General features: G+C 47.9%; 1 protein-coding gene across 3 annotated transcripts in view; it reads right to left on the bottom strand.

Annotated features, from left to right (window-relative positions):
• EPN1 (epsin 1) overlaps positions 1 to 18,267 on the bottom strand; it is a 35,227-nt gene extending 16,960 nt beyond the window's left edge. For all 3 annotated transcript variants that reach the window (XM_015412077.1, XM_015412079.1, XM_015412076.1), the window contains exons 1-3: positions 17,563 to 18,267; positions 8,752 to 9,249; positions 5,739 to 5,988 (exon numbers count right to left, since the gene is read on the bottom strand). In XM_015412077.1, the coding sequence (XP_015267563.1) occupies positions 5,739 to 5,988; positions 8,752 to 8,979 (478 nt within the window). In that variant the 5' untranslated portion in view covers positions 8,980 to 9,249; positions 17,563 to 18,267. The remainder of the gene's footprint in view (positions 1 to 5,738; positions 5,989 to 8,751; positions 9,250 to 17,562) is intronic.
• Positions 18,268 to 22,573: the final 4,306 nt, after the last annotated feature.

Genomic DNA, 22,573 nt, shown 5'->3' on the forward strand with positions numbered 1-22,573 from the left:
ACAGCCTCCTCCCCCTGCCCCCACCCTAGACAGCCTGGCACCAACTGTCACCCCTCATTAGCACAGGGACGCCTGCAACAGCACAAACGGCCGTAATGGGGTGGCGGTGGTGGTAAGCCAGCCATTGAAAAGATGGGAGGGGACGGAATCTGAGGAATGCCCTTTTCCTGCCATTTTCAGGGTCCCCTCAGGATCTTCCCTTCTTTCACCAAGAGAGAAGGCCCAGAGAGGCTAAAAAGGGTGTGGCGATCTAAACCCTAAAAGAGAAGTTTTATTCAGAGGGTGCAGCAGCCCCTCTCCCCACCACACACACAAGAGTGATTCTCCCACAGTTCCTCTGTCCGAGGGGGAATTCCTACAGGGAACCCTCACTTCACAACACTCATGCCTGGCCCGGCGCAAACCCGTATTTATTTGTACCGAATTTTGCAACTGAACGAGAGATTCTGAGTTTTTAAGGGAAGAGTTTTTGTGCAACTCAAACATTTGTGCTCTCCTTCGGCAAAGGACACTGATCCAAGAAAACACACAGAGAACATTCCAGAACAGCGCTGGGATCTCCACCGCAGCGTACCTTGAACCCAACCCCCACCCACCCATTTACCCAGGATTATAATGAATTGCTCCTGATGTAATTTTTGTGTTCAACACTGAAGTCCGGTTTGTATACAAACGAGACATTTGTCTCGAAAGCCTCTGACATGCCCCTTAGCCACAGTTTCTGGGGTCTTTGTTTTTCCAGAAGCTTCCTCACAGCCATGTTGAACAATGTGATGAGCCTGGGCAAGAAGGGGATGGAGTTAACAGGCCCAAGGCCACAGTAAGGAAATGCTCTTCGGCTATCTCCAAGCAAACCTGAAAGCCAGAAGATCTTCCAGTTGCCTAGCAACTGCCTAGCAACCACAGAGTGCTCAGGGCCCATCAAAATGGCTGGCTGGAAACGACAGTGATTGGAACTGGCAGTAGATGAAGGGGCAATCTCTCTCTTTTTTGTATGTGAGGGAAGGAGATTGGAGAGGGAATGTGATGGCTCGGGAGAAGGGGGACAGCTGGGTGAAGAGGCGTCAACTTTGTAGGGGCTCCTCAACTGGGTACTAACCCAACATCTAGTCAGTCAGTCAGTTTATTATTACGGTCTTCGATCAGTACATAACAATTTAAAAGACAAATAGAAAAGTTCCCAATACTATCATAGCTGGTTATGAGCCAAGCCCAACATCCACCTGCCACAATAAGGCCCTTTTGGGAACCCACCCGGCTATTCGAGCTCACAGCCCAGGACGCCTGGCGGTTGTTAATTAAGTACAAAGAAAAGAATGGCACGCTATAGAGCAGAGTCCTCCACAAGACCAGAGAGGCACACTTCTTGTGCCGCACTGGCTGAGCCTAAGAAGCCCACAGAAAGCAGAGAGCCGAAAAGAGGCTGACTTGACTTTCTTGACTGATTTCAGTGAGGTTGTCTCTGATTGATGATATCGGCACCTTTCACTGGCTGCTGTTTCCATGCCGCATTCGAGAGGCAAAACCCGTTCAGCGCTTTCCTTTCACCCCAGACCTGCAAGAGCCATTGCTGAAGAGATTCTAAACCGCAGAAAAGGCTCCTATGACTGGCTTTTCTAAAAGGCAAAAGGGTTTTATGGTTCCATCCAAGCCTCTTTCCTTGCCCTGTGTCCTTGATGGGGGAGGGGAGAATCAAGGTCCAGAGGGTAGAGGTACCTCAGTCATGTATGATGCCATAGAGCCCACCTTCCAACGCAGCCATTTTCTCCAGGGGAACTTATTTCTGTGGTCTGGAGATCAGTTGTTATGCCAGAAGACCTCCAGGCCTCACCTGCAGGTTGGCAACCCTATTTTGACATGGTTGCACTCGGGCCCAAAGATCAGGAAGTTATCAGGCGATTTCCATGGCCCACCGCACCTTTCACCAACTCTGCTTGGTGTGCCAGCTATGCTCCTTTGTACTTTATTTTCTCTCCTGTGATTCTAACCTCAGCCCTACTTCTGCAAGGAGCTCAGGTCGATAAACATGATTTCCCTTACCTCAATTGCAGCTTCAAACAGCCCTGCAAGGGAGGTCAGGCTGAGAGTGCAACTGGCCCAAGGTCACCCGGTCAGCTACAAGGCAGAGCTGGGATCCGAGACCGGGTCTTCCGCTCCAGCCCTGGTCTGGAACTAGAGCCATCTATGACAGTATCATGAATTTTTAGAGACCATTTGGATTGAGGCTCAAGAACAGCGTACGTGCTGAACAGCTGATTTGGGAAGGCCCACAGAAAAACAAGTGACTCGGAAGGGGCCAGGATAGCTCGAAATGGATTGTTAAAAACCTTTTCAAAATGCCTATGAAACCTAAAGTGATACAGAAGGGACAATCTACAGCCCTTCCAGCAGTTATGGGGATGGGGAGCAATGTTCCCTCTAAGCTGTGGGGTCTTGTGAGCAAAAATTCTACTTTGTGAGCTACTGGCATTAAAGTTGTGAGCAAGAGATTTGGCTGCTGGATAAACTAGTTTGCTCTGGAGCCCTCCTTCCTGAGCCAAGACAAAAATGTGTGAGCCAGAGGCTCAAAAACTGTGAGCTAGCTCACACTAACTCAGCTTAGAGGGAACACTGAATTTGGGGAGGTGTGCAAGTTCCCCTCCTGCCATTTCTTTTTACTGCTTCTCTCTAATGTTTAACGAGTTCCCCGTATTTTTTGCAGAGCAGCTCTGAAAGAAAGCGAAAGCCGCTTAGCTCACCTGGTGCTCTGCAAACATTGAAAGAAAGCGAAAGCAAACTCCCACCCGCTTAGCTCACCTGGTGCTCTGCAAACAACACAGGGTGGAATCTGACCTTGGGGTTATCAACCTAGTAAAGGGGCCCAGTAGATCAAGGAGGCCTGTAACTCAGCCTCTGGCATGGCGACCTGCCAAGCGCCAGCGGGAGGGGCGGCATCTCCTCAGGGCAGTTGAAGTGTAATGGGGAGGAGCACCTGTGCCCAATATTTGAGCAAGCTGGATTTCAGGGGAAAGGACACGGGCTCGGGCGGCAAATTCCTTAATTCGGCAAAGTCAGGGCAGGAAAGGAGCTTCCATGGGAGGGAGGGGCTTCCCCACAGGACAAAAGTAACGGATCTCCATTTTTCAAGCATCTTCAGACCCAGCTCAGAATCCCCACCCGCCACACCCAAGGCACAGATCAAGACTTTCGTGCATCATCACCAGGTGCTCTCTAAAGCAGGGATGGCCAAAGTCTGCACTCCTGATATTAGAGTCCAGGGATCAACCCATTATAGGTGAAAAGATCCAGAGTCCAGTAGCACCTTGGAGACTAACAAAATTTGTGACAGGGTAGGAGCTTTCGTGAGTCACTACTGACTTCTTCAGAACAAGAGTGATTCACAAAAGCTCCTACCCTGCCACAAATTTTGTTGCTCTTTCAGGTGTTACTGGACTCTGGCTTTTTTCTACTGCTGCAGACAGACAAACACGGTCACCCATCTTGATCTGTCTCCATGGAGGACACTACAGGTGGGGAGGAATCTGGAACACCAGCCATTTGCCATAAGGCCTTACAGTTAAGCCTGGAATCAGAGAATCACAGAGCTGAATGGTCCATACGGGCCATCTAGTCCAGCCCCGTGCTCAATGCAGGACCAGCCTAGAGCATCCTTGACAAGTGTTTGTCCAGTCACTGCTTCAAGACTGCCAGGGAGGAGGGGCTTACCACCTCCCTAGGCAGCTGATTCCACTGTTGCACAACTCTTACTGTCAAGACGTTCTTCCTAATATCCAGCCGGTACCTTCCCGCCCTTAATTTTAACCCATTCTTGCGAGTCCTCTCCTCTGCTGCCAACAGGAACAGCTCCCTGCTCTCCTCTAAGTGACAGCCCTTCAGATACTTCAAGAGAGCAATCACTCCCCCCCCCCGCCTCCTCTTCTCCAGACATTCCCAAGTCCCTCAGCCTTTCCTCACAGGGCTTGGTCTCCAGGCCCCCAATCACCCTCGTCACTCTCCTCTGCACCCGCTACATTCTGTCCACATCTGTTTTTAAGTGAAGTGAAGCCTCCATCCTTGCAGTAGCCGTTTTAAAGCTTAAGCTGACCCACAGGCATGAGACAGAAGGATCCTGGCCTTTGGCTCTTAGCTAGAGGATCATAGCCTAGAACTGGCAAGGAGAGGGAGAGAGACTCAAAACCCTCCTCCCCCTCTCCTGTTTGCATATATTCCATTTTTGTATTGTAAGCAGCCTAGCCCCACCCCCCACCCAAAAAAAAAAAACCTTGGAAGAAAAGCAGCATATAAATAGTTAAACTTAAGGAACAGCAACAACTTGGCAAATACAGAATAAATGTGTTCAGAGGCTGCCAGGTCTTTCCTTCGGGGGCAGGCCTGAGGAATGACTGTGCTTCTTCAAGGACCTCCTCAAGACGGAGATGGACAGTGGTCTTTTGTTTCCCAGAGGCAACAGAACGACGCTTGTAAGACACGACAATGGAAGCTCTTGGCTGCTTCTTTAACACGGAGTAACTGGCCCACCTAGCTCAGTAATGTCTTCTCTGACTGGTAGAAGCTCTCCAAAATATCAGGCAGAGAAAGGTCTTTAGCTCTGCCATTCAAGGTTGTTGTTTTCTTTAAAAAAATAAAGATACCAGGGACTGAAACAGGGACCTTCTGCCTACTCGTGTTTTAGCCAAGGACTCCTCCTACAAACAAAACGGTGAGCAGCAGGTCTCACGGCCAATGTTCCCTCTAAGCTGTGGAGTCCTATGAGCAAAAATTCTACTTGGTGAGCTACTGGCATTAAAGTTGTGAGCAAGCCATTTGGCTACTGCATATAATAGTTTGCTCTGGAGCCATCCTTCCTGAGCTAAGACAAAAATGTGCGAGCCGGAGGCTAAAAAACTGTGAGCTAGCTCACACTAACTCAGCTTAGAGGGAACACTGCTCACGGCACCTCCTGCGTGTGCCACTCAGCAAGTCAGGGAGATCAACAGCTGCCTGCACTTGACTGTCCTCTGCTGCAAGTGTCCCCCCCCCCCACCTTGTCATTCCCCCAAATGTGCAAAACAGAATTGCTCAGGATGGCATTTTTATAAAGAGGGCAGGGTTGTGATTCCGTGCACTGTTTAAGTACTACCTTGTAACTGCGTTGTTTTTAATTTTTGCAACCTAGTGTTTGGCACGTCATATGATATTTTTGCACACCGCTTTCTGATTCTGTAACCTGTAGAGTTGCCAGCCTCCAGGTGGGGCCTGGTGATCTCCCGCTTTTACAGCTGATCTCCAGCTGACAGAGATCAGCTCCCCTGGAGAAAATGGCGGCTTTGGAAGGTGGACTCTATGGCACTGTACCATGCTGGGGCCCCTCCCCTCCCCAAACCCCACCCTCTCCCGGCTCCAGGTATTTTCCAATGCAGACCTGGCAACCCTAGTAACCCGCCTTGAGACTCTAAGAGAAAGGGGTGCTATTAAAAAAGGACTTATATAAGCAGGTTAGCCATCTTTATTTCAAAGTGCTCCAAGCAGGTGCCATTGGCCCACCGGGCTGTCGGTTACCAAACCCTGCTCTAAGAGACCAAATGAGAACAGTGTCCTGAAGCCCAAACAGCACCCAGATGCTGGAAGTGAAGGGGCCGGGGAACATTTGCATCTCCCCGAGTGACTGCCCACGGACTCCTGTGTCGTACGGATGGAGAACAACAGACCTAGTTGGTGTGAGTTGGGTCAAGTCAGCCAGCATGGAAGCGAGCACTCACCAGTGGCGGTCTGGGCCAGCTTCTCCTTGGTCTTGAGAGCGTGGGCCCGCTCCTCTTTGAGGCGCTCGTCGTCTTTCAGGAGGGCCACCAGCTGCTTGGCCTTCTCCCGCACGTTGACTCCCTGGTCCTTGCCGTCACGGTCAACGTACTGGAAATCCTTTAGTGTCTGGATGGCGTAGATGTTCTCTTTGCACTGCTGTGCCACCCGCTCTGAGCCAGTCTTGATCAGGTACTCCATCAGAGTCATGGCCTGGAGGCGACAGAAAGAAGAAAACGAGATTGTCTTCCCCCATCCAGAATGGAGTAGCCGAGACTTTACAGGTTCTCATGGGGAGAAAGACGTATTACAGAAATCCACAAGTTCTTTGAGTGGGGGCCTACTACGTGAAGGCAGGTAGACCGGGATGCAGCGTTCGGGAAGCTGGAGTAGGACAGCAAACAAACAGCACCCTCAAAAGTTTCCAGACTGTCTTCAAGGGCGGGACCCTGCACAGTCCAGGGAAAATTACCATAGCATGGTTCAGCATGGCTAGGTCAGCCAAGTCTAGATCAGAGGCCAATCCCTGCATTAGATAAAGTGTTCTTATCACTCCCACCTGTTCTTCAGACCAAAGAACTGGATCCAACAAGGCACCCAACCTCTTAACTAGAGATGTGAAGGCCCAGGAAAATACCCAGTCCTCCCCCCAGGCCTTTTTTCAAATCTTCTGACAGAAAACTTGGGGGAGATGAAAAAGAACTCCTATAAAATATTCTCTCTTTTAGACTGAGCGAAATGCTTAAGGTTTTTCACACTCAAAATGTGCAGCATGAAAAACTCAGAGGACTGGAAAATTGGGGAATTTGGGAGGGCACCAACCCCCCACCCCCCGGGCACACTGTAGACATATATAATACTTTCAAGATTTACTTTGTTTAATTGTAAATAATTTTAGCAACAATGAACATACTATAATGTTAAAAAGTTTAGTGCCTTCAAAGTTATAAAGTTTAGCTTGATATCCAAACACCCTAGCAACTCTACCTATTGCGACTCTATGAGAAGTTTCCGTCCAAATAATACTTCGTTCTGTTTACTACAGAATTTGTTTTCCACCTTCAAATTTTATTTTTCCCTACCTGTCAGATGACAAAAACGAAAGATACATAACATGCATCATTTTATGACACCTTCTCAAGTGCTGGGTATACTTGCTGTTTTTCTTACCAAAAAATATGAAGAATTCTATACATTTAAATTCAATAAATATGCCAATAGTACAATTTTATATGCTGATTAAATGATGCATTTTATGTTGTTCAATAATTAAAAGAAGCTTAGGTTTGAAAGGGAAGTAAGTATTGCATATATTTTAACTTTTCCCAACATGACTATTCGTTTCCCCAAACATTTTTTTTTGGGGGGGGGGGTTCTTTTCTATGGCCTAAAAATCTCCAGAAATGTTACCTCTCTACTTTTAACAAAACCTCAAAAAGATAATGTGACTCCATCAAAGGTTGGCAGCAAACTGCCATTCAGTCCCATCAGCCCTGCCAACCACATAATTTCTGCTGATTCTCCCACATACATTTCTGTATGGCAAATAGCCAAGAGCAGAGATAGTTGCTTCCAGAGGCTTAGTTATGGACACCCAACTCCAAAATTTTGCAAACATATTTAAAGCACATCAGTAGCAAAATGGAACCCTGTAAGACACATCTGGAAAGCCGTTGCCAGTTAAGACAATGCTGAGCTGGACGGAACAAGCCCTGCTCAGTGTAAGAAGGCTTCAGACATTCAAAATGGGCTTAAATGAACAACAGAAGATGAGATGAGGGGTCGTCTCTCTCTCATGCTGAGGATCTGGGAACTATGCAGGAGCTAAGAACCCTTTGGTCACACAGAGTGGAGCAGGACCCAGCATGGTGCTGATCAAGTGATCCAATCACCAACTGAAACCTCACAATTTGCTGCCACAGTGGCATTCTCCTCTTCTTTCACACAGGAAGGAATGCCTCTTCTAAAAGGTTTCCGCAGCTCCACATGCCTCTTCTAAGACGCTTGGTATTAGGCACATGGGCTGCATCTAGAGCCCAAGTGCTTTGTTTCAGAACAAATGCTTTTTACACATACAAAGAAAAAGAGTTAATCTGATGCACGGTCTTGTAGGAGTAATCGAGCATGGCTTCTCTAACTGGGAGAAAGCTCTACCCTACCAGGTACATTTAAGGCACTGTCTTACCCCGAGTCAGAATTCTGACCCATCTCGGCCAGTTCTGTAAGGGACTCCCACGGCCTTTCCCCATCCCTTCTGCCAGAGACCCTTTAGCCACATATACCAGGGACCCACGTAGACAAAGCACTGGCTTCCCCACTGCGCTACATTTCTTCCCTAGCCCTGCAGGCAACCAGTAGAGGAATAACGTTCTAGCACAGGGGCCAGTAACCTTAAGGCTCTGAAGCCCCAACGTGGCTCTGTTCAGAACCTAATATGACTCTTTCAAAGCGAACGTGAAATCTTTAAGCAAAGAAAGGGATAGGTGGGATGCTAGACTAATCAGTTTTCAAAATGAAGTACAGGCAGGATAAAGGGCTTCTTAGACCTTTACCCTTTTTTTTAGAGATGCTTTACAGAGATGGGAATGAGAGAGGTGAAGAGATGTCGGTAATCCAAGTGCAACTCCAAGTGTGAACCATGCGCATATTTATGCCAGCATATGAAAACAACCACGCAGGGGGCTCCTGCGTATATTGATTGTGAGAACTCACATGTGGTGCTTCCTAGAAAAGGACTCGCAACAGCCAGTGTTTTGGGCTGCAGAAACTTTATAGACTATTAATCGGCCTGTAAACGATCAGTAATGTTAAATTCGGTATTTTCAGTCATGCTGTCGGGCTCTCTTACAATGGCTCTTTGTTGACCTCGTGCTCTGAATTCAGACAGAGTTTGGCTCTTTTAACAATAAGAGGTTGCCAACCCTAGATCTAAGGGCTCAGAGCTGGTGATAAAGGCTGTGACCGCACGCGTGTTACCTTGTAGACGTGGCGCCAGTTCTTGCCGTGGTCATTGAGACGCTTCCAGATCATGCTCATGATTTCAGAGAAGGCCACCACGTTGTAGGTGAGATCAGCAATTTCGGACATGAGGGAGCTGGATGGGCCCCAGGGGTCATTCGAGGTGGCCTCTCGCACCTTGATCTCCGCCTCCGAATAGTTGTGCACAATGTTCTTCATCTGACGGCGCAAAGAGGAAGTCGACATGGTGGCAGCCGTTCGCACAGACAGTGGGGAGCACAGCCCACCACTCCCCCTGTCGACGGCTCTGAGACGGGATTGGCTGAACTGGGCAAGGGGGCTTGCCCCAGGCAAAAGTCAAGAATCCCTTAAGATGGACGTGTCCCCTGTATCCCGATGGAACAGATCCCAACGTTCCCAGAGGGGGGAGGCCACGGCAGCTGTCCACGTGCCACCCTAGTGTGCTCCACACTCCCCCGGTGGCAACCTGGGCATGGAAGGCATTCCGAAATGCACCTGGAAGACAAGAAGGTGGGCAATCTTAAACGGCGGTTGAAGAAATCATCCCTTTCCACACCCCTGGTTGAAGCTGATTTAAACCGGGTCCTAATGCTTCATTTTTTTTTAATTCTGGGAACAACCGCCCCCCCCAAAAAAAACCCCACCCTTGTTTCCAATAAGCTGCCATCCAAAATATATGGAGGGAATATTAAAATATTTGCATTGGCAGCACCTCATAAGAGCCAGCTTCATCCAAGACTAAGCAAGTCAGCTGAAATCCAGTTTCCTCACTGGGAAAACCTTAAATTTTGTGCCAAAGCTACTGAAAAGAAAGCCATGTGGGATTTCCACTGGCCGGGTGAACTCTGCCAACCAAATATGCCGGTCGCATAAGTTTACTTATTCTCCGTAACTCATTCAGGAAGAGGGCAGTATTTTCCAGGGCAGCCTTGCCACACGCCCCTAAGACCACTGGAAATCCCACCCTCCTTTTATTGAGGATTCACCAAAAGTCACTCAACATACCAGTAACGTCTGCAGAGCCTTAAGGACTAGGAAACTTTAAAAGCAATGAAACAGAAGCTGAATGTATAAAGATGCCTCAAGCGGAATCAGGCTACTGGCCCATGCCTGTTCTGACGGGCAGCTGTGCTCCAGGGTCTTGGGCCATGTTCTTCCCCAGAAATCCTTTTAACAGATGAGGCTGGAGACTGATCTGGGTACCTGAAACCTTCTTCACACAGAGCACATGCTTCGCCACGAAGCCAGGGACTCAGCCGAGACCCTCCAGATCCTGAATTCTGTGCCTCTAAGGCAGAGGCGTCGAACTCATTTGTTATGAGGGCCAGATCTGACATAAACGTCACTTTGTCGGGCCGGACCATGTGTGCCATAAAACGTAATGCCAGGAACCGGAGATATAAACTGTACAAAGGACAGCAGCTGGTAAGCTCCAAGTTGGTGTATCCTCACTGCAAGGTCTCATGGGCTGGGAGGGGGGTACAAAGGAAAACCCATATAGGCGGACCGGAGACACAGCGGTGCGGCACTAGGCAGATGCTCCACTCTGCTTGACTGCTGCAGACGAGGTTGCTCTGCCATGCTGAAGCCACAATTGGAGTGGCTGTGCCCACTCCCCCCCCCCCCCCCGCAGTGCGCCCTAGAGGAGATGCAGATCTGGTCCCGTTCTATCTCCACCAAGTGGAACACGGAGTGACTCCAGCTTGGGGTGAGTGGGCCAGTCACCTTCATGGCTACACCATCAGATCTGGCTTCTATTCTTAACTCTGGCAGCACTGATCAGCACTGACACTGAGACTCTGGACTCTGCACGCTTGCCTATATTAGAGGGTAGCTGTGTTGGCCCACCAGGAGGCCAGCTAAATTCCAGTCCAATAGCACCTTAGGGACCAACAAGATTTTCAGGTATAAGCTTTTGAGAGTCAGATCTCCCTTTGTTAGATACCGGTTTGGTTGTAGTGGTTAGGAGCGCGGATTCTAATCTGGGAGAACCGAGTTTGACTCCCCTCTCCTCCACATGCAGCTGCTGGCGTGACCTTGGGTCAGTCACACGTTCTTTCAGAGCTGTTCTCTCGCGAGCAGTCCTCGAAAGAGCTCTCTCACCCCCGCCTACCTCACATGGTGTCTGCTGTGGAGGGGAAGGCGATTGTAAGCCGCTCTGGTAGTGAAGGGCAGGGTATAAATCCAATTTCCTCTTCTTCTTCTGCTTATACCCTAAAAATCTTGTCGGTCTCTAAGATGCTACTGGACTGAAATCTAGCTTGCCTGTTATCAGGCACAGACGGAACCATCTCTTGATGCCAACACACTAAATGGAGAGCACAGTGCCTCTGAGAACACAGAACACCTTTCATCATTAAGTAACCGTGACCAGTCGAAAGCTTGAGACCTGGATAGAGTGCTCAAGAAGACTTCAGGGTCCGGATCAGAGCAGAGAAGGAAAGGAGTCAAAGCTCCCAGATTTTCGAGCGCGGAAGAAGCGTCTGGGAGATTAGAACAGAAGGCATGCAGCCATGAACCTCAATGTTCCCTCTAAACTGAGTTAGTGTGAGCTAGCTCACAGTTTTTTTAGCCTCTGGCTCACACTCTTTTGTCTTCACTCAGGAGGACTAAGGAGGGCTCCAGAGCAAACTAATTTATGCAGCAGCGAAATCACTCGCTCACCACTTTAGTGCCAGTAGAAGAAGAAGAAGAGAAGAGATTGGATTTATACCCCGCCCTTCACTTGGAGTCTCAGAGCGGCTTACAAACTCCTTTCCCTTCCCCTCCCCACAACAGACACCCTGTGAGGTAGGTGGGGCTGAGAGAGCTCTTGACAGAAACTGCTCTTTTTCAAGAACAGCTCTTATCAGAACTACGGCTTGCCCAAGGTCATCCAGCCAGGTGCAAGTGGAGGAGTGGGGAATCAAACCCAGTTCTCCCAGATTAGAGTCCGTGCACTTAACCACTACACCAAACTGGCTCAGTAGCTCACAAAGTAGAATTCTTGCTCACAAGACTCCACAGCTGAGAGGACATTGGCCATGATTTCTGTCTCAAACTCATCCTCTGCATCCTGGAGCCTGACCCTTTGACATCCTTAAGTGCAAAACAGGAAGGAAGCTGAGATTTCTAAGTAATGAGTCACAGCAGCCAGTTTTGGGAAACCTTCTTCCTTCCACCCCTTTCTGGATTTCTCAATACCGCTTCTGACAGTAGAATTTTCAGTGTAAGACCCTGGAAACCACTGCAGAAGACGTAGCGGCACCAAAGGAGCTACTGTGCACTTTCGCCCTAAAAAGACTAAAAGCAAAGTAAGCGTCAGTGATTTAAACGGAACTTACTTCCTGGAATGCACCCCTTATGATCAAGAGGGTAGAGAAGTCAAGGCAGCAAATGTAACTCCCTGTGCTGCTGAGTCACGTTTCATTTTAACTGATTTGCATAAGACAGTACCTTTGAAAAAAGAAAAGGGTCTGGAAAGGAAAAATTTCCCCCTCAGGTATAAAATAATTTATCCAGGCCGGGTAGAGAAGCAAGAAAATGCAATGATAACAGTTCACCAAAACAGCTTTTATTATTTATTTTTTTTAAAGGCTCAATGCCCATCAGTACTGAGAGGAGAGCAAGTTACCCAACATTAACTTCCGATGAGGTCTGACTACTGAGGCCACCTATGATCGTGAAACACAAGGAAAGCTCTGCTGGATCAGACCGTCTAGCCCAGCACCCTACCTCCAAGGCGGCCACCCAGAGACCCCTCCCCCCTTCACACCCTGCAGAAGGCTTAAAAGCAAAGTACGGGTGGGGTCAAAGCGTCCTGTACTGATGCTCCCCCGCAGCTGGGGTTCACAGCGACACTCTAAACACAAAAGTTCTGCTTGGCCACCATAACTAATAGCTTTTGGTGGGCCTATCCGCCATGAGTTTGCCTAATTCCTTTTCAAAAGCACAACGGGAATGGCAGGGTGGCGAGGGTGAACCACGAACAGCCTGTCTGAAGTTACCGAGCGAGTTTGTGGCAAGGCCCTCAAGGAAATCTCCAGGACTGCAGCTTCTTCTCTTTGTCGCAACACCACAGCCCCATCTCTGTCTAAAACGGCAGAACTGGTCCTTCCAAGAGTTCCCAGCTCTCCTTCCTTCGCAATTCCCACCCACCAGCTTTCAAGGACAGTGCCGGCTATGCCCAAAAGGAGAAAGCCGTTGAAAAAGCCCCAGGACATTCTTTCACCCTGATCTGTTCTTATCTAATCTTCTCCCTGCCCTTCCCTACCTCTTGCACGTCCCACGGACCTACAGCAGGAGCTGGAAAGAGGGCAAAAATGATTAGCTAAAAAAAACAAAGCCTTTGAAATAGAGCCCCCACCCCGCATGTGCACAAAGTCTTATGTTTGAACAGACAATAAGCCACGCAAATGTTTGAGGACAGTGGATGACAACAAACAAGTTCGCTTGATTAAATGTTCCAGGATTAAAAAAACCCCCAAAACATTTGGATTTGAGGGAAGAATAAATCCACTGCTCAGTCGAGAAAGATGGCACAACGCCAGGATCACTGAACACCCCCTTCGCAGCAGACAGTGGGGATTCCAGTCCAATTAGACTCCACACTTGTGAATCAGCAAGCCGGCAGGCTGCAGCTGCGCTCCCTGAGACTTTTGTTGGTCTCAGTCCTGTCCACCCACTACCTAGCCAGGGGTCACGCTCCTTGAGTTTGCTCACACACAAGCTGTGTAAGAGCCACACCTCTGCAGTGGAGGGCGTACTTTTCACGCAGAAGGTCCAGAGTTCAAGCCTCTACGTCTGTGGTGGCAGGCACGAGGAAAGACCTTTGGAAAGGTGCGTCCACAGTAGTCACTACTGAGCCAGAGGAACCCATCAGAAGATTTCTGTGGAAGTATGTGCAGAATCTGGCACCTGATGTAGACACAGTCCCTGTGAGGACTCGCAAACGTAGCATTTTTAAATGTGCTGGACGATGCCTGTGATAATCAATTCATTCATTCACATTAAATAGCAAGTTCTTAGGACTCGTGAATGTGGCCTTACACAGGAAAGCAGGCAGAGCATTTGCAAGAGGCTCAGCGGCTTTGTTGCACCTCGCCACCCTATTCCCCCTTGGCATCACTGCCCACCACTGACCCAGATCGCTTCCTCTCCCCTGGTGCAATACCACGCACGAAAGAGAGAGTTTGATTCTCCTTGTGGCAGAACTGAACTGCGCTGACGGTGAAGTTAGCACTAGGCATGGGACCCAACATTCCTGCCACCTCAGCATTCCATTTTAAAGCTTCTAGCCCTCAAACCTAAAAAGGGAAAGGTGAAAGTACACGGGTGATGGCTCGCCAATTAGTTGTGCTTTCAGGTGCGTCCACAGTAGTCACTACTGAGCCAGAGGAACCCATCAGAAGATTTCTGTGGAAGTATGTGCAGAATCTGGCACCTGATGTAGACACAGTCCCTGTGAGGACTCGCAAACGTAGCATTTTTAAATGTGCTGGACGATGCCTGTGATAATCAATTCATTCATTCACATTAAATAGCAAGTTCTTAGGACTCGTGAATGTGGCCTTACACAGGAAAGCAGGCAGAGCATTTGCAAGAGGCTCAGCGGCTTTGTTGCACCTCGCCACCCTATTCCCCCTTGGCATCACTGCCCACCACTGACCCAGATCGCTTCCTCTCCCCTGGTGCAATACCACGCACGAAAGAGAGAGTTTGATTCTCCTTGTGGCAGAACTGAACTGCGCTGACGGTGGTTACAGTGTTGTGCATTCTGCCACATAAGCAAAGGAAGTTAGCACTAGGCATGGGACTCAACATTCCTGCCACCTCAGCATTCCATTTTAAAGCTTCTAGCCCTCAAACCTGAAAAGGGAAAGGTGAAAGTACACGGGTGATGGCTCGCCAATTAGTTGTGCTTTCTTAAAAAAAAAAAAAAACAGTACCATCAACGTGCACGGTGCTCCACAGAGAAGAATGACTAATCCCTGCCCGAGGCAGAGAAGAATGACAAATCCCTGCCCGAGGAGCATGCAATCTAGATCCCGAAACAAAGGGAGGTGGGAATAAACAGAAAGAATTTGCAGACTGAGTCTCAGAAGGGACACGTGTACTTTGAACTTTCCTAGCATTGCACCCTGCTGTCAATCCTTATCAATTGCAGCAGTGCAATTTGTGCTAAGGCAGTGTGGGTGCAGCAGCTAGACTGCTGGGTTTGCACACAAAACCCCCCAAATTAAACCCTAGCTCAGCTATAGAACTCACTGGGAAGCCTTAAGCAAGTTGCCACTCTCCCCACGTGGTTGAACCACTGCTGGGTATTCCTTAAAAGAAGTCAGCCTGGAATTAAGGTAAAGGTTTCCCCTTGCTCGAAAGCCAGTCGAATCCAACTTTAGGGTGTGGTGCTCATCTCCGTTTCCAAGCCGAAGAGCCAGCGCTGTCCAAAGACGTTTCCATGGTCATGTAGCCGGCATGACTAGACGCCAAGGCGCACGGAACGCTGTTACCTTCCCACCGAAGTGGTACCTTTATCTACTTGCAATTTCTTGCTTTTGAACTGCTAGGTTGGCAGGAGCTGGGACCAGAGATGGGAGCTCACTCTGTCATGCGGCACTAGGGTCTCGAACTGCTGAACTACAGACCTTCCAGTCTGCAGCTCAGCATCTTAACCTCTGAGCCACCGCGGTCCCAGCCTGGAATTATATTATCATAAATACGTATGAGAAACACATTCTCCCAGGGCCAACCAGAAGTTGCTCTGCCATTAGGTTTTTACCCTCTGTTTTGTTCTAGGGACTGCTGTCCCTCCTCTCTAGCTCAGCACTTCCACTCCACACAACTGGTGATGCAGCAGGATGGGAGTGCATCCCAGGAAGTCCTGGGTCTGCATTCTTGTGAAAAGCGGAATGCACATATCAAAGGAGTGATTTGCGAGTTTTCTAGCAAGAACAAAACTGCCCAGGTGCATTTGTTGCAATGACAAGCAGCCCCGCTATTTCATTCCCAGCCAAGATACTTAATGCAGAGGAGGCAAACTTTAACATGGGGTCTGTGGTTAATTCTTCTCAAATAGGAGACAGTTAAGATACACATGGCCAATTCGCTTTCCCACCTTGTATGTAAACAGCTATGGAGACCACATACAAACCACACTGATCCAAGGAAAGTTAGGCAACAGCATAGGGCGTTGGGGGCTCACAAAACCAAATGCCTCAAGCAGACCGCACATCACAAAATCTGGAAGTATGTGCAGGCTTCCAAGAACTCCCCTTAAAAAGCAGCAGAAGTTCCTAGCTCTTGCAGCAATAGTAAGGCTTGAAAAATCCCAGGCACCAGTTTGCTATGGTGTCTAGAAAGTTCATCGTGGCAGCTTGTATTAGAAAACATGGTCATAAAAATACAAAACTCTAAAGACTGAAAAATTAGTCTGGCTCCTAGAGCCAAAGAACATTTTCCAAGTCCTCAGCTTTGGGGAGAACCACTAGAAAAGACGTGAGCCATTATCTTTACTCAAAGACAGAGATTAGAATTGATTCCAGAGTGCCTCCAAGCATAATTTCTGCATTCAGCCCATCCACATGGCTTCTCAAATGATGTTTTCCTATCACTAGAATGTGAAAATATTTCCCACCCAAAACATTTTGCTCCCATTCTACTTCACTAGCCAAATTCCAGAGATCTTCCTCTCCTTGATTATATGTAGTCTTTCACCCTCAGAACAATCAACCACAGTAGCACCAGGATTCCATGTACAATATGATGTTCGGAAGGCATACAAGTAGATTTCCCAGTCAGGCAGAAACCCTGGCACTGCGTTTCAGAATTCAAATAGTAAAAAACTTCACTTCTCCCCATTTGCCACTATTTGAAAACTCAAAGCCCAATGTCAAGCAGCAACATTTTTTCTCCCCTTTTCAGGATGTGGAAAGAATGTGAGTCAAATGGTATACAGAGGTATAAACTTATTTGGACTAGGAATAAGCAATTGAAGAACAGAGGGACTGTGTAACAAAGATCTAGAAAGAAAAGCTCTAAGGGGAGCAAGTTGTGACATCTCTCACTGAAATTGCTTAAACTGCCTTGCTGGATCAGATAAAGAAAACCCATCCAGCCTAGCGCACCATCTCCAAGAGAGAACAGCCATGTAGCCCCTGGGAAAGTATCATGGAGATAACCTTCCCCCATTTATTATCAACCACACTTGTTCAACCAGAGCCAGTATAACTACCTCTGATTCAGAGGTTCCTTTGCTAACAGCTCTCTTGGCTAATAGCTTGGTAGACTTTCCCTCTACAAATCTGTCTAAGGTAGATGCTGTTGCCACATCAAGTGGCAGCCAATTCTCACCATGAAAAATTACTTCCTTTTACTCCCTCCCAGCATTCCGCCGAACTATTTTACTGAATTATCAAAGTGCTCTCTCTACGCACTTTAATCATCTCCCTCAACCCCACCCCAAACTAAACACCAACTATCAACTTGCAGGATGCAGTAAATCCACAGCTGTTAAGACTTCTATTTTAATCCAGAGCTACTGGAGCCCTTTCTCCACCCCACCCCCCAACTGCCACCAATATAACTTGCCTGGCATGCCCAACGTCAGCCTTATTCCATGGAAATCAAGGAGTCCCTCCCTCCTACAGGACACACCTGCTCCCTTATCTGATCTTTCGGAATCTGGCCCAGAAAGGTAAGTCTGACAAGCACCAAAGCTGGATCCCCAAGTTAGTCTCTCTGCTAATTCTTTGAAACACAGCCTGCCTGGCTTGACTTAACCCCCCCCCTCCACCCTTTCCCCCGATATTAACTGACACAGCAACCACTCACCTGGGAGAAGGATCCCCGTTACTGTCTCTCTTGTGGGCCCTGGCAGGGTTCAGGCTTCAGGCAGGCAGCTGCATAAGTCCCCTGGGTCCAGAGTGGGGTTTTGCAACTTCCCCCAGCCAGGGGGCATAGCCGGAGACCGTCTTTTTTAAAAAGATGGGGGAAATCGTGACAGTTTCGGTACAGAAGGCTGGGCTGCAAAATGCTTCCTTGACGAAGGGAGCAGCCAAAGAGCTGCAGAAAGGGGAGGACGGACGGAGCCGCTGTTGGTGACTAGGAGGAGGGCTGAGATCCTCTACGGACTGCAGCTGAGCGGTTTGGGGTGGGGTTCAAAGGTCACGCCGGCAGGGAGGTCAGGAGTCATCGCATGGGCGAGGCGGAGGGTCAAAGGTCACTCCAGAGGCTACCCTACTTCTGGGAGGAAAGGCGGCCGGGAGGGGTCGCGTAATGTCCGGGTGGGAGTGCAGGCAAAGGCGACGAAATAGGGCTTCCCACCCCCGTTTTTAAGTCTGCCCCCCGCCTCCGAGAATCTCGGCCTAAGCCGGTCTCCGAGAAGACCCCGCCCGCGGCTGCCGGTCTCCCTGGCGAGACAGCAGCGAAACCTGGGCCCACAGAGAGACACTCTACCCCACGGCGCCTCTATGGCTCCACGGGAGGCTCCGGGCCCCCCTCGGCCCTCGGGGCAGAAGCGGCAGCAACAGCGGCGCCGGGCGGTCCCTCCGCAAGGCGGAAGCGGAAGCCGAGATTCCGCAATTTCCGTCCCCCCTCCTCCTCCGGGGTTTACCAACTTCCGCCCGCCCCGCATCCATGACCGCAGTTTCCTAGATCATAGAGTAAGGAAGGACGTAAGATCAGTGGGATAAAGGGAAAGGAAACCGCCAAGGAAGCCGCTTATATACGTGCGGGTAATAAGAGATTGTCGTTACTTCCGGCTTTTCGATGGCAGACGCCATATGCGGGCCGGCAGAGGAGTCTCGGACCCTGGTTCCCCCTGACCACTGGGGGGGGGGGGGGGAAGGGTTGCCCGATCCCGGAGGGAGATTTGGGGATGGAACCAGAGGAGGACAGGGAACTCAGTGAGGTGCAATGCCACAGAGTCCACCCTCCAAAGCATCCGTTTTTCTCTAGGAGAACTGATCTCTGTAGTCTGGAGATGAGGTGTAATTTATTTATTAATTTAATTTATTATGTATTTAATTCCTGAGGATCCCCAGGTTCCACCTGGAGGCTGGCATCCCTACCCTGGCGTCCTCTCATTTCTTTGAGTTGGTAACCGAGTACGACTAATTAAGAAATGGAGATGTTGGTATGTGAAGCAGTTATCGGACAGCTACCGTATCGATACAGAAGCGCCAGAATGACGCGGTACCCTGAATGTCTGGGAGCTAATTGCGAGGCGTTGCAATTAGTCCCATGATCATTCTTCTGTGAGTAGAGACCTTGGCGTCTCTATAACGAAGCTGCTATAATCTGTGCAAATATCACGGAGAGGAAAACAATTTTGACCAGGATTATACAATTTTGACTGTGCATGTTAAAATCTCAGCTTCCCCCACTACCTCTATGAGGCTGAAAGGTCTCTTTTTACTGGCTCTCTAAGCTAAGAACACCAATAGAGAGGGAGAAAAGGCGGCGGCCATCAGACCCTAGAGATAGAAATATAGAGTACATACACATCACAGTCATTAATAGCTTTTCCGGGTATAAAATCTGAGTGGCTTTCCCATTGTAAATCGCAATGCAAAGAACAGAAGCACTAGAGCGACAACACTCTGTTCCCATAGAAAATGGTAGTCAGTGGCGGCTTTCCATTGTCCCGGAAGTTCAGAGTGGTGTGTCACTCTAGTCTTCTGTCTCTAGAGCCTCCCAGACGTTAAAGGGGCAGCCGTCCAATTTTATCTGCGAATGGGGTTTATATCGCGGAAGGCTGGGCCTTCAATCCCTAGGCAATCACAATGACTTCCTGTGTGCTCCCCACTGAACCCCTGAGCCGTTCCTTTTGCCTGCACATAATTTCGTATCGTGGGATTGTCTAAGTGCTGCTTTTAGCAAAATACATAGAATTTTAAATGTTTCTGCTACCAGGTATTATATTAAAGGCAATAAAACCACCAAGTTAAACTGCAAGCATGAGAACTGCTTTGCATTTTGTTTTCCATGCACCAGGCAGAGAAAATAAAAGGACAACTAAAAGGAAAGAAAGCCAGCATTCCACCTTCCCAGACTTTAATTTATATCCTGCTCTACCCCCATTCTGCCATGAAATACTGGTGACTGTGTAGACAAATCATGTTTGGGACGTTGTCAAAGATAAGACATAAACAGTTTTAATTTTTAAATAATGTTTTAAGTTCGTTTGTTTTTTTTAAAAAACCCTTGGTTAACCAAAGAATATCCAATGTTACGTAAATATATGTATTGTAACTAATATGAGTATGGAATGAAGAATTTAGGAAACTAAATGGAATTACATAACGGGTGGTACAAGACAATATGATTTCAGAATAGGAAGTAATCCTTGTTTAGTAGTTAGGCATGATCTGGTCCATGGGGTCGCAAAGAGTCGGACTCGACTGTGCGACTGAACAACAACAAAAAATAGGAGTTAATGGATAAACCGGAGAACACTTTCTATTAATAAAGGGGGTGAATAATAAGACTGTATGAAAATAAGATTAATATTTTTATTATTGTTCGCTATAGAAATTAATAAACTGTGAATTAAAAAGAAACCCCACTCAAGTTAGGGGATGTTTATCATCTGCAAGCATAATAATGGTACAAAATATGTAGGCTTCCAGGCTCTTTAATAAAGACTTCTTAAAATTCCTGTCTCAGTGTCAAGCTAGGTAAAGGTTCCCTTGCTCGTAAGCCAGTCGAGTCCGACTCTAGGGTTGCAGTGCTCATCTCCGTTTCCAAGCCGAAGAGCCAGCGCTGTCCGAAGACGTTTCCGTGGTCATGTGGCCGGCATGACTAAACACCAAGGTGCACGGAACGCTGTTACCTTCCCACCGAAGTGGTACCTATGTATCTACTTGCAATTTCTTGCTTTCGAACTACTAGGTTGGCAGGAGCTGGAAGTAGAGACGGGAGCTCACTCCATCATGCGGCACACTTGGGTCTCGAACTGCTGAACTACGACCTTCCACAGTCTGCAGCTCAGAGCTACCACAGTATAAAAAGTACATTTTACCCTCAAGGGTGAATGGTCATACATGAAGCTGCCTTATACTGAATCAGCCCATCAAGGTAACTATTATCTACTCGGACTGGCAGTGGCTCTCCATGGTTTCAGGCAGAGGTCTTTCACATCACCTGCTGCCTAGTCCTTTTTAGCTGGAAATGGCAGGGATTGAACCTGGGACCTTCTGCACGCAAAGCAGAGCCTCTTCCACTGAGCTGCAGCCCCTCCCTAAAATGGATAAACTTCAGATTCAGATTTTGAAGTCTGCATTGTAGTCAGCAGGATTCAAACCAGTGTGGGGAGACCCCAATGGATTTCCAATGGATTTCTAGTTGTTCGCCTTAACCACTCAGCCACAACTATTTCAAATGGTGGCAATGGAAAGGTAATTTAAAGGAATACCTACCACCACATTTTCACAGTGCGCATCAGTAGCGCAAGTTAAAATAAAGACCATTCCCTCTCTGGCAGCCCTCAGTGTTACTTGGACCATTTTGCGGTCTCAGCCAGCCTATTCCACAACCTTGTAATAAAGAGGAAAAATATGCATGCTGTCCTGAGCTCCTCAGAGAAAAGGCAGGACAAAAAATATACTACAGAAGCAGGTCCTCTCTGACATGCAAAGGTTTTAAGCTTTACCTTTACCCCAAAGAATAATAACTATAGTCCAGCTATATTACTCCCAATTACTATGTATGGGTGTAGAACTAAATTTGAGTCCAGTGCCACCTTTAAGACCAACAGAGTTTAAGTATAAGCTTCCGTGTGCAAACACACTTCTTCAGATCCACTTCTTCAGAAGTGTGCATGCACATGAAAGCTTATACCCAGAATTAAAGTTCGTTGGTCTTAAAGGTGCCCCTGGACTCCCAACTTTGTTCTATTGCTTCAGACCAACATAGCTGCTCCAGAGTCTAAGGATGGGTCTGAAAGTTGGACAAGGAAGAAAACTGGCAGGAAGAAAGTTGACTCATTTGAAATGTGGTGATGGAAGAGTTCTGTGTACCACCAAAAAGACAACTGGGTTCTAGATCAAACCAAGCCTAAAGTCTCCCTAGAAGCTAAATGACTACACTGAGGCTATTGTCTTCTCATTATGTGACCAAAGTACAAGTCACTGGGAAAAATGGTAATGCTAGAAAAAGTTGCATGTAGCAGGAAGAGTGGGAGAGACAACATGAGATGGATTGCTCAGTCAAGGAAGCCACGGCCCTCAGTTTGTAAGACCTGAGCAATCCCATTAACAATAGGACGTTTTGCAGGGAGCAAAACTGAAAGAGATTAAAAAAATAGATCATCCTATCCCTTGGTTTTTTAATTTGCAATTGAGTCATCTGTTCAATCAAATCAATATTACTAACATCTTAACTAAACCCCATACAGAACTAGAAGTAATTCTACATTCCTTTACTACCAGGAATACAGGGATAATATCTGCTTTATATACACTCCTGATTAACACTACTTGCACCAAATCGCTACCTTATCAGTCTTCCTGGCAGGGAGATTGTATCACCAATCTTACTGATGATTTTTGGAATGATTTTTGGTCTACTAAAGGAATCAACTCTACAGTATTCTCAATACGTCTACAAAATCTGAAACTTATGACCAGATGGTACACCACCCCACAGAAGCTCTCCTATATATCCTCAGAGAAATCACCATATTGCCAGTTTGAGCCAGTTTGGTGTAGTGGTTAAGTGTGCGGACTCTAATCTGGGAGAACTGGGTTTGATTCCCCACTCCTCCACTTGCACCTGCTGATGTGACCTTGGGTCAGTCACAAGCTCTGGCACAGCTGTCCTTGAAAAAGAGCAGTTTCTGTCA

Source organism: Gekko japonicus, unplaced genomic scaffold, assembly GCF_001447785.1.
Source record: "Gekko japonicus isolate JY-2015 unplaced genomic scaffold, Gekko_japonicus_V1.1 scaffold1400, whole genome shotgun sequence".
NCBI lineage: Eukaryota > Metazoa > Chordata > Lepidosauria > Squamata > Gekkonidae > Gekko > Gekko japonicus.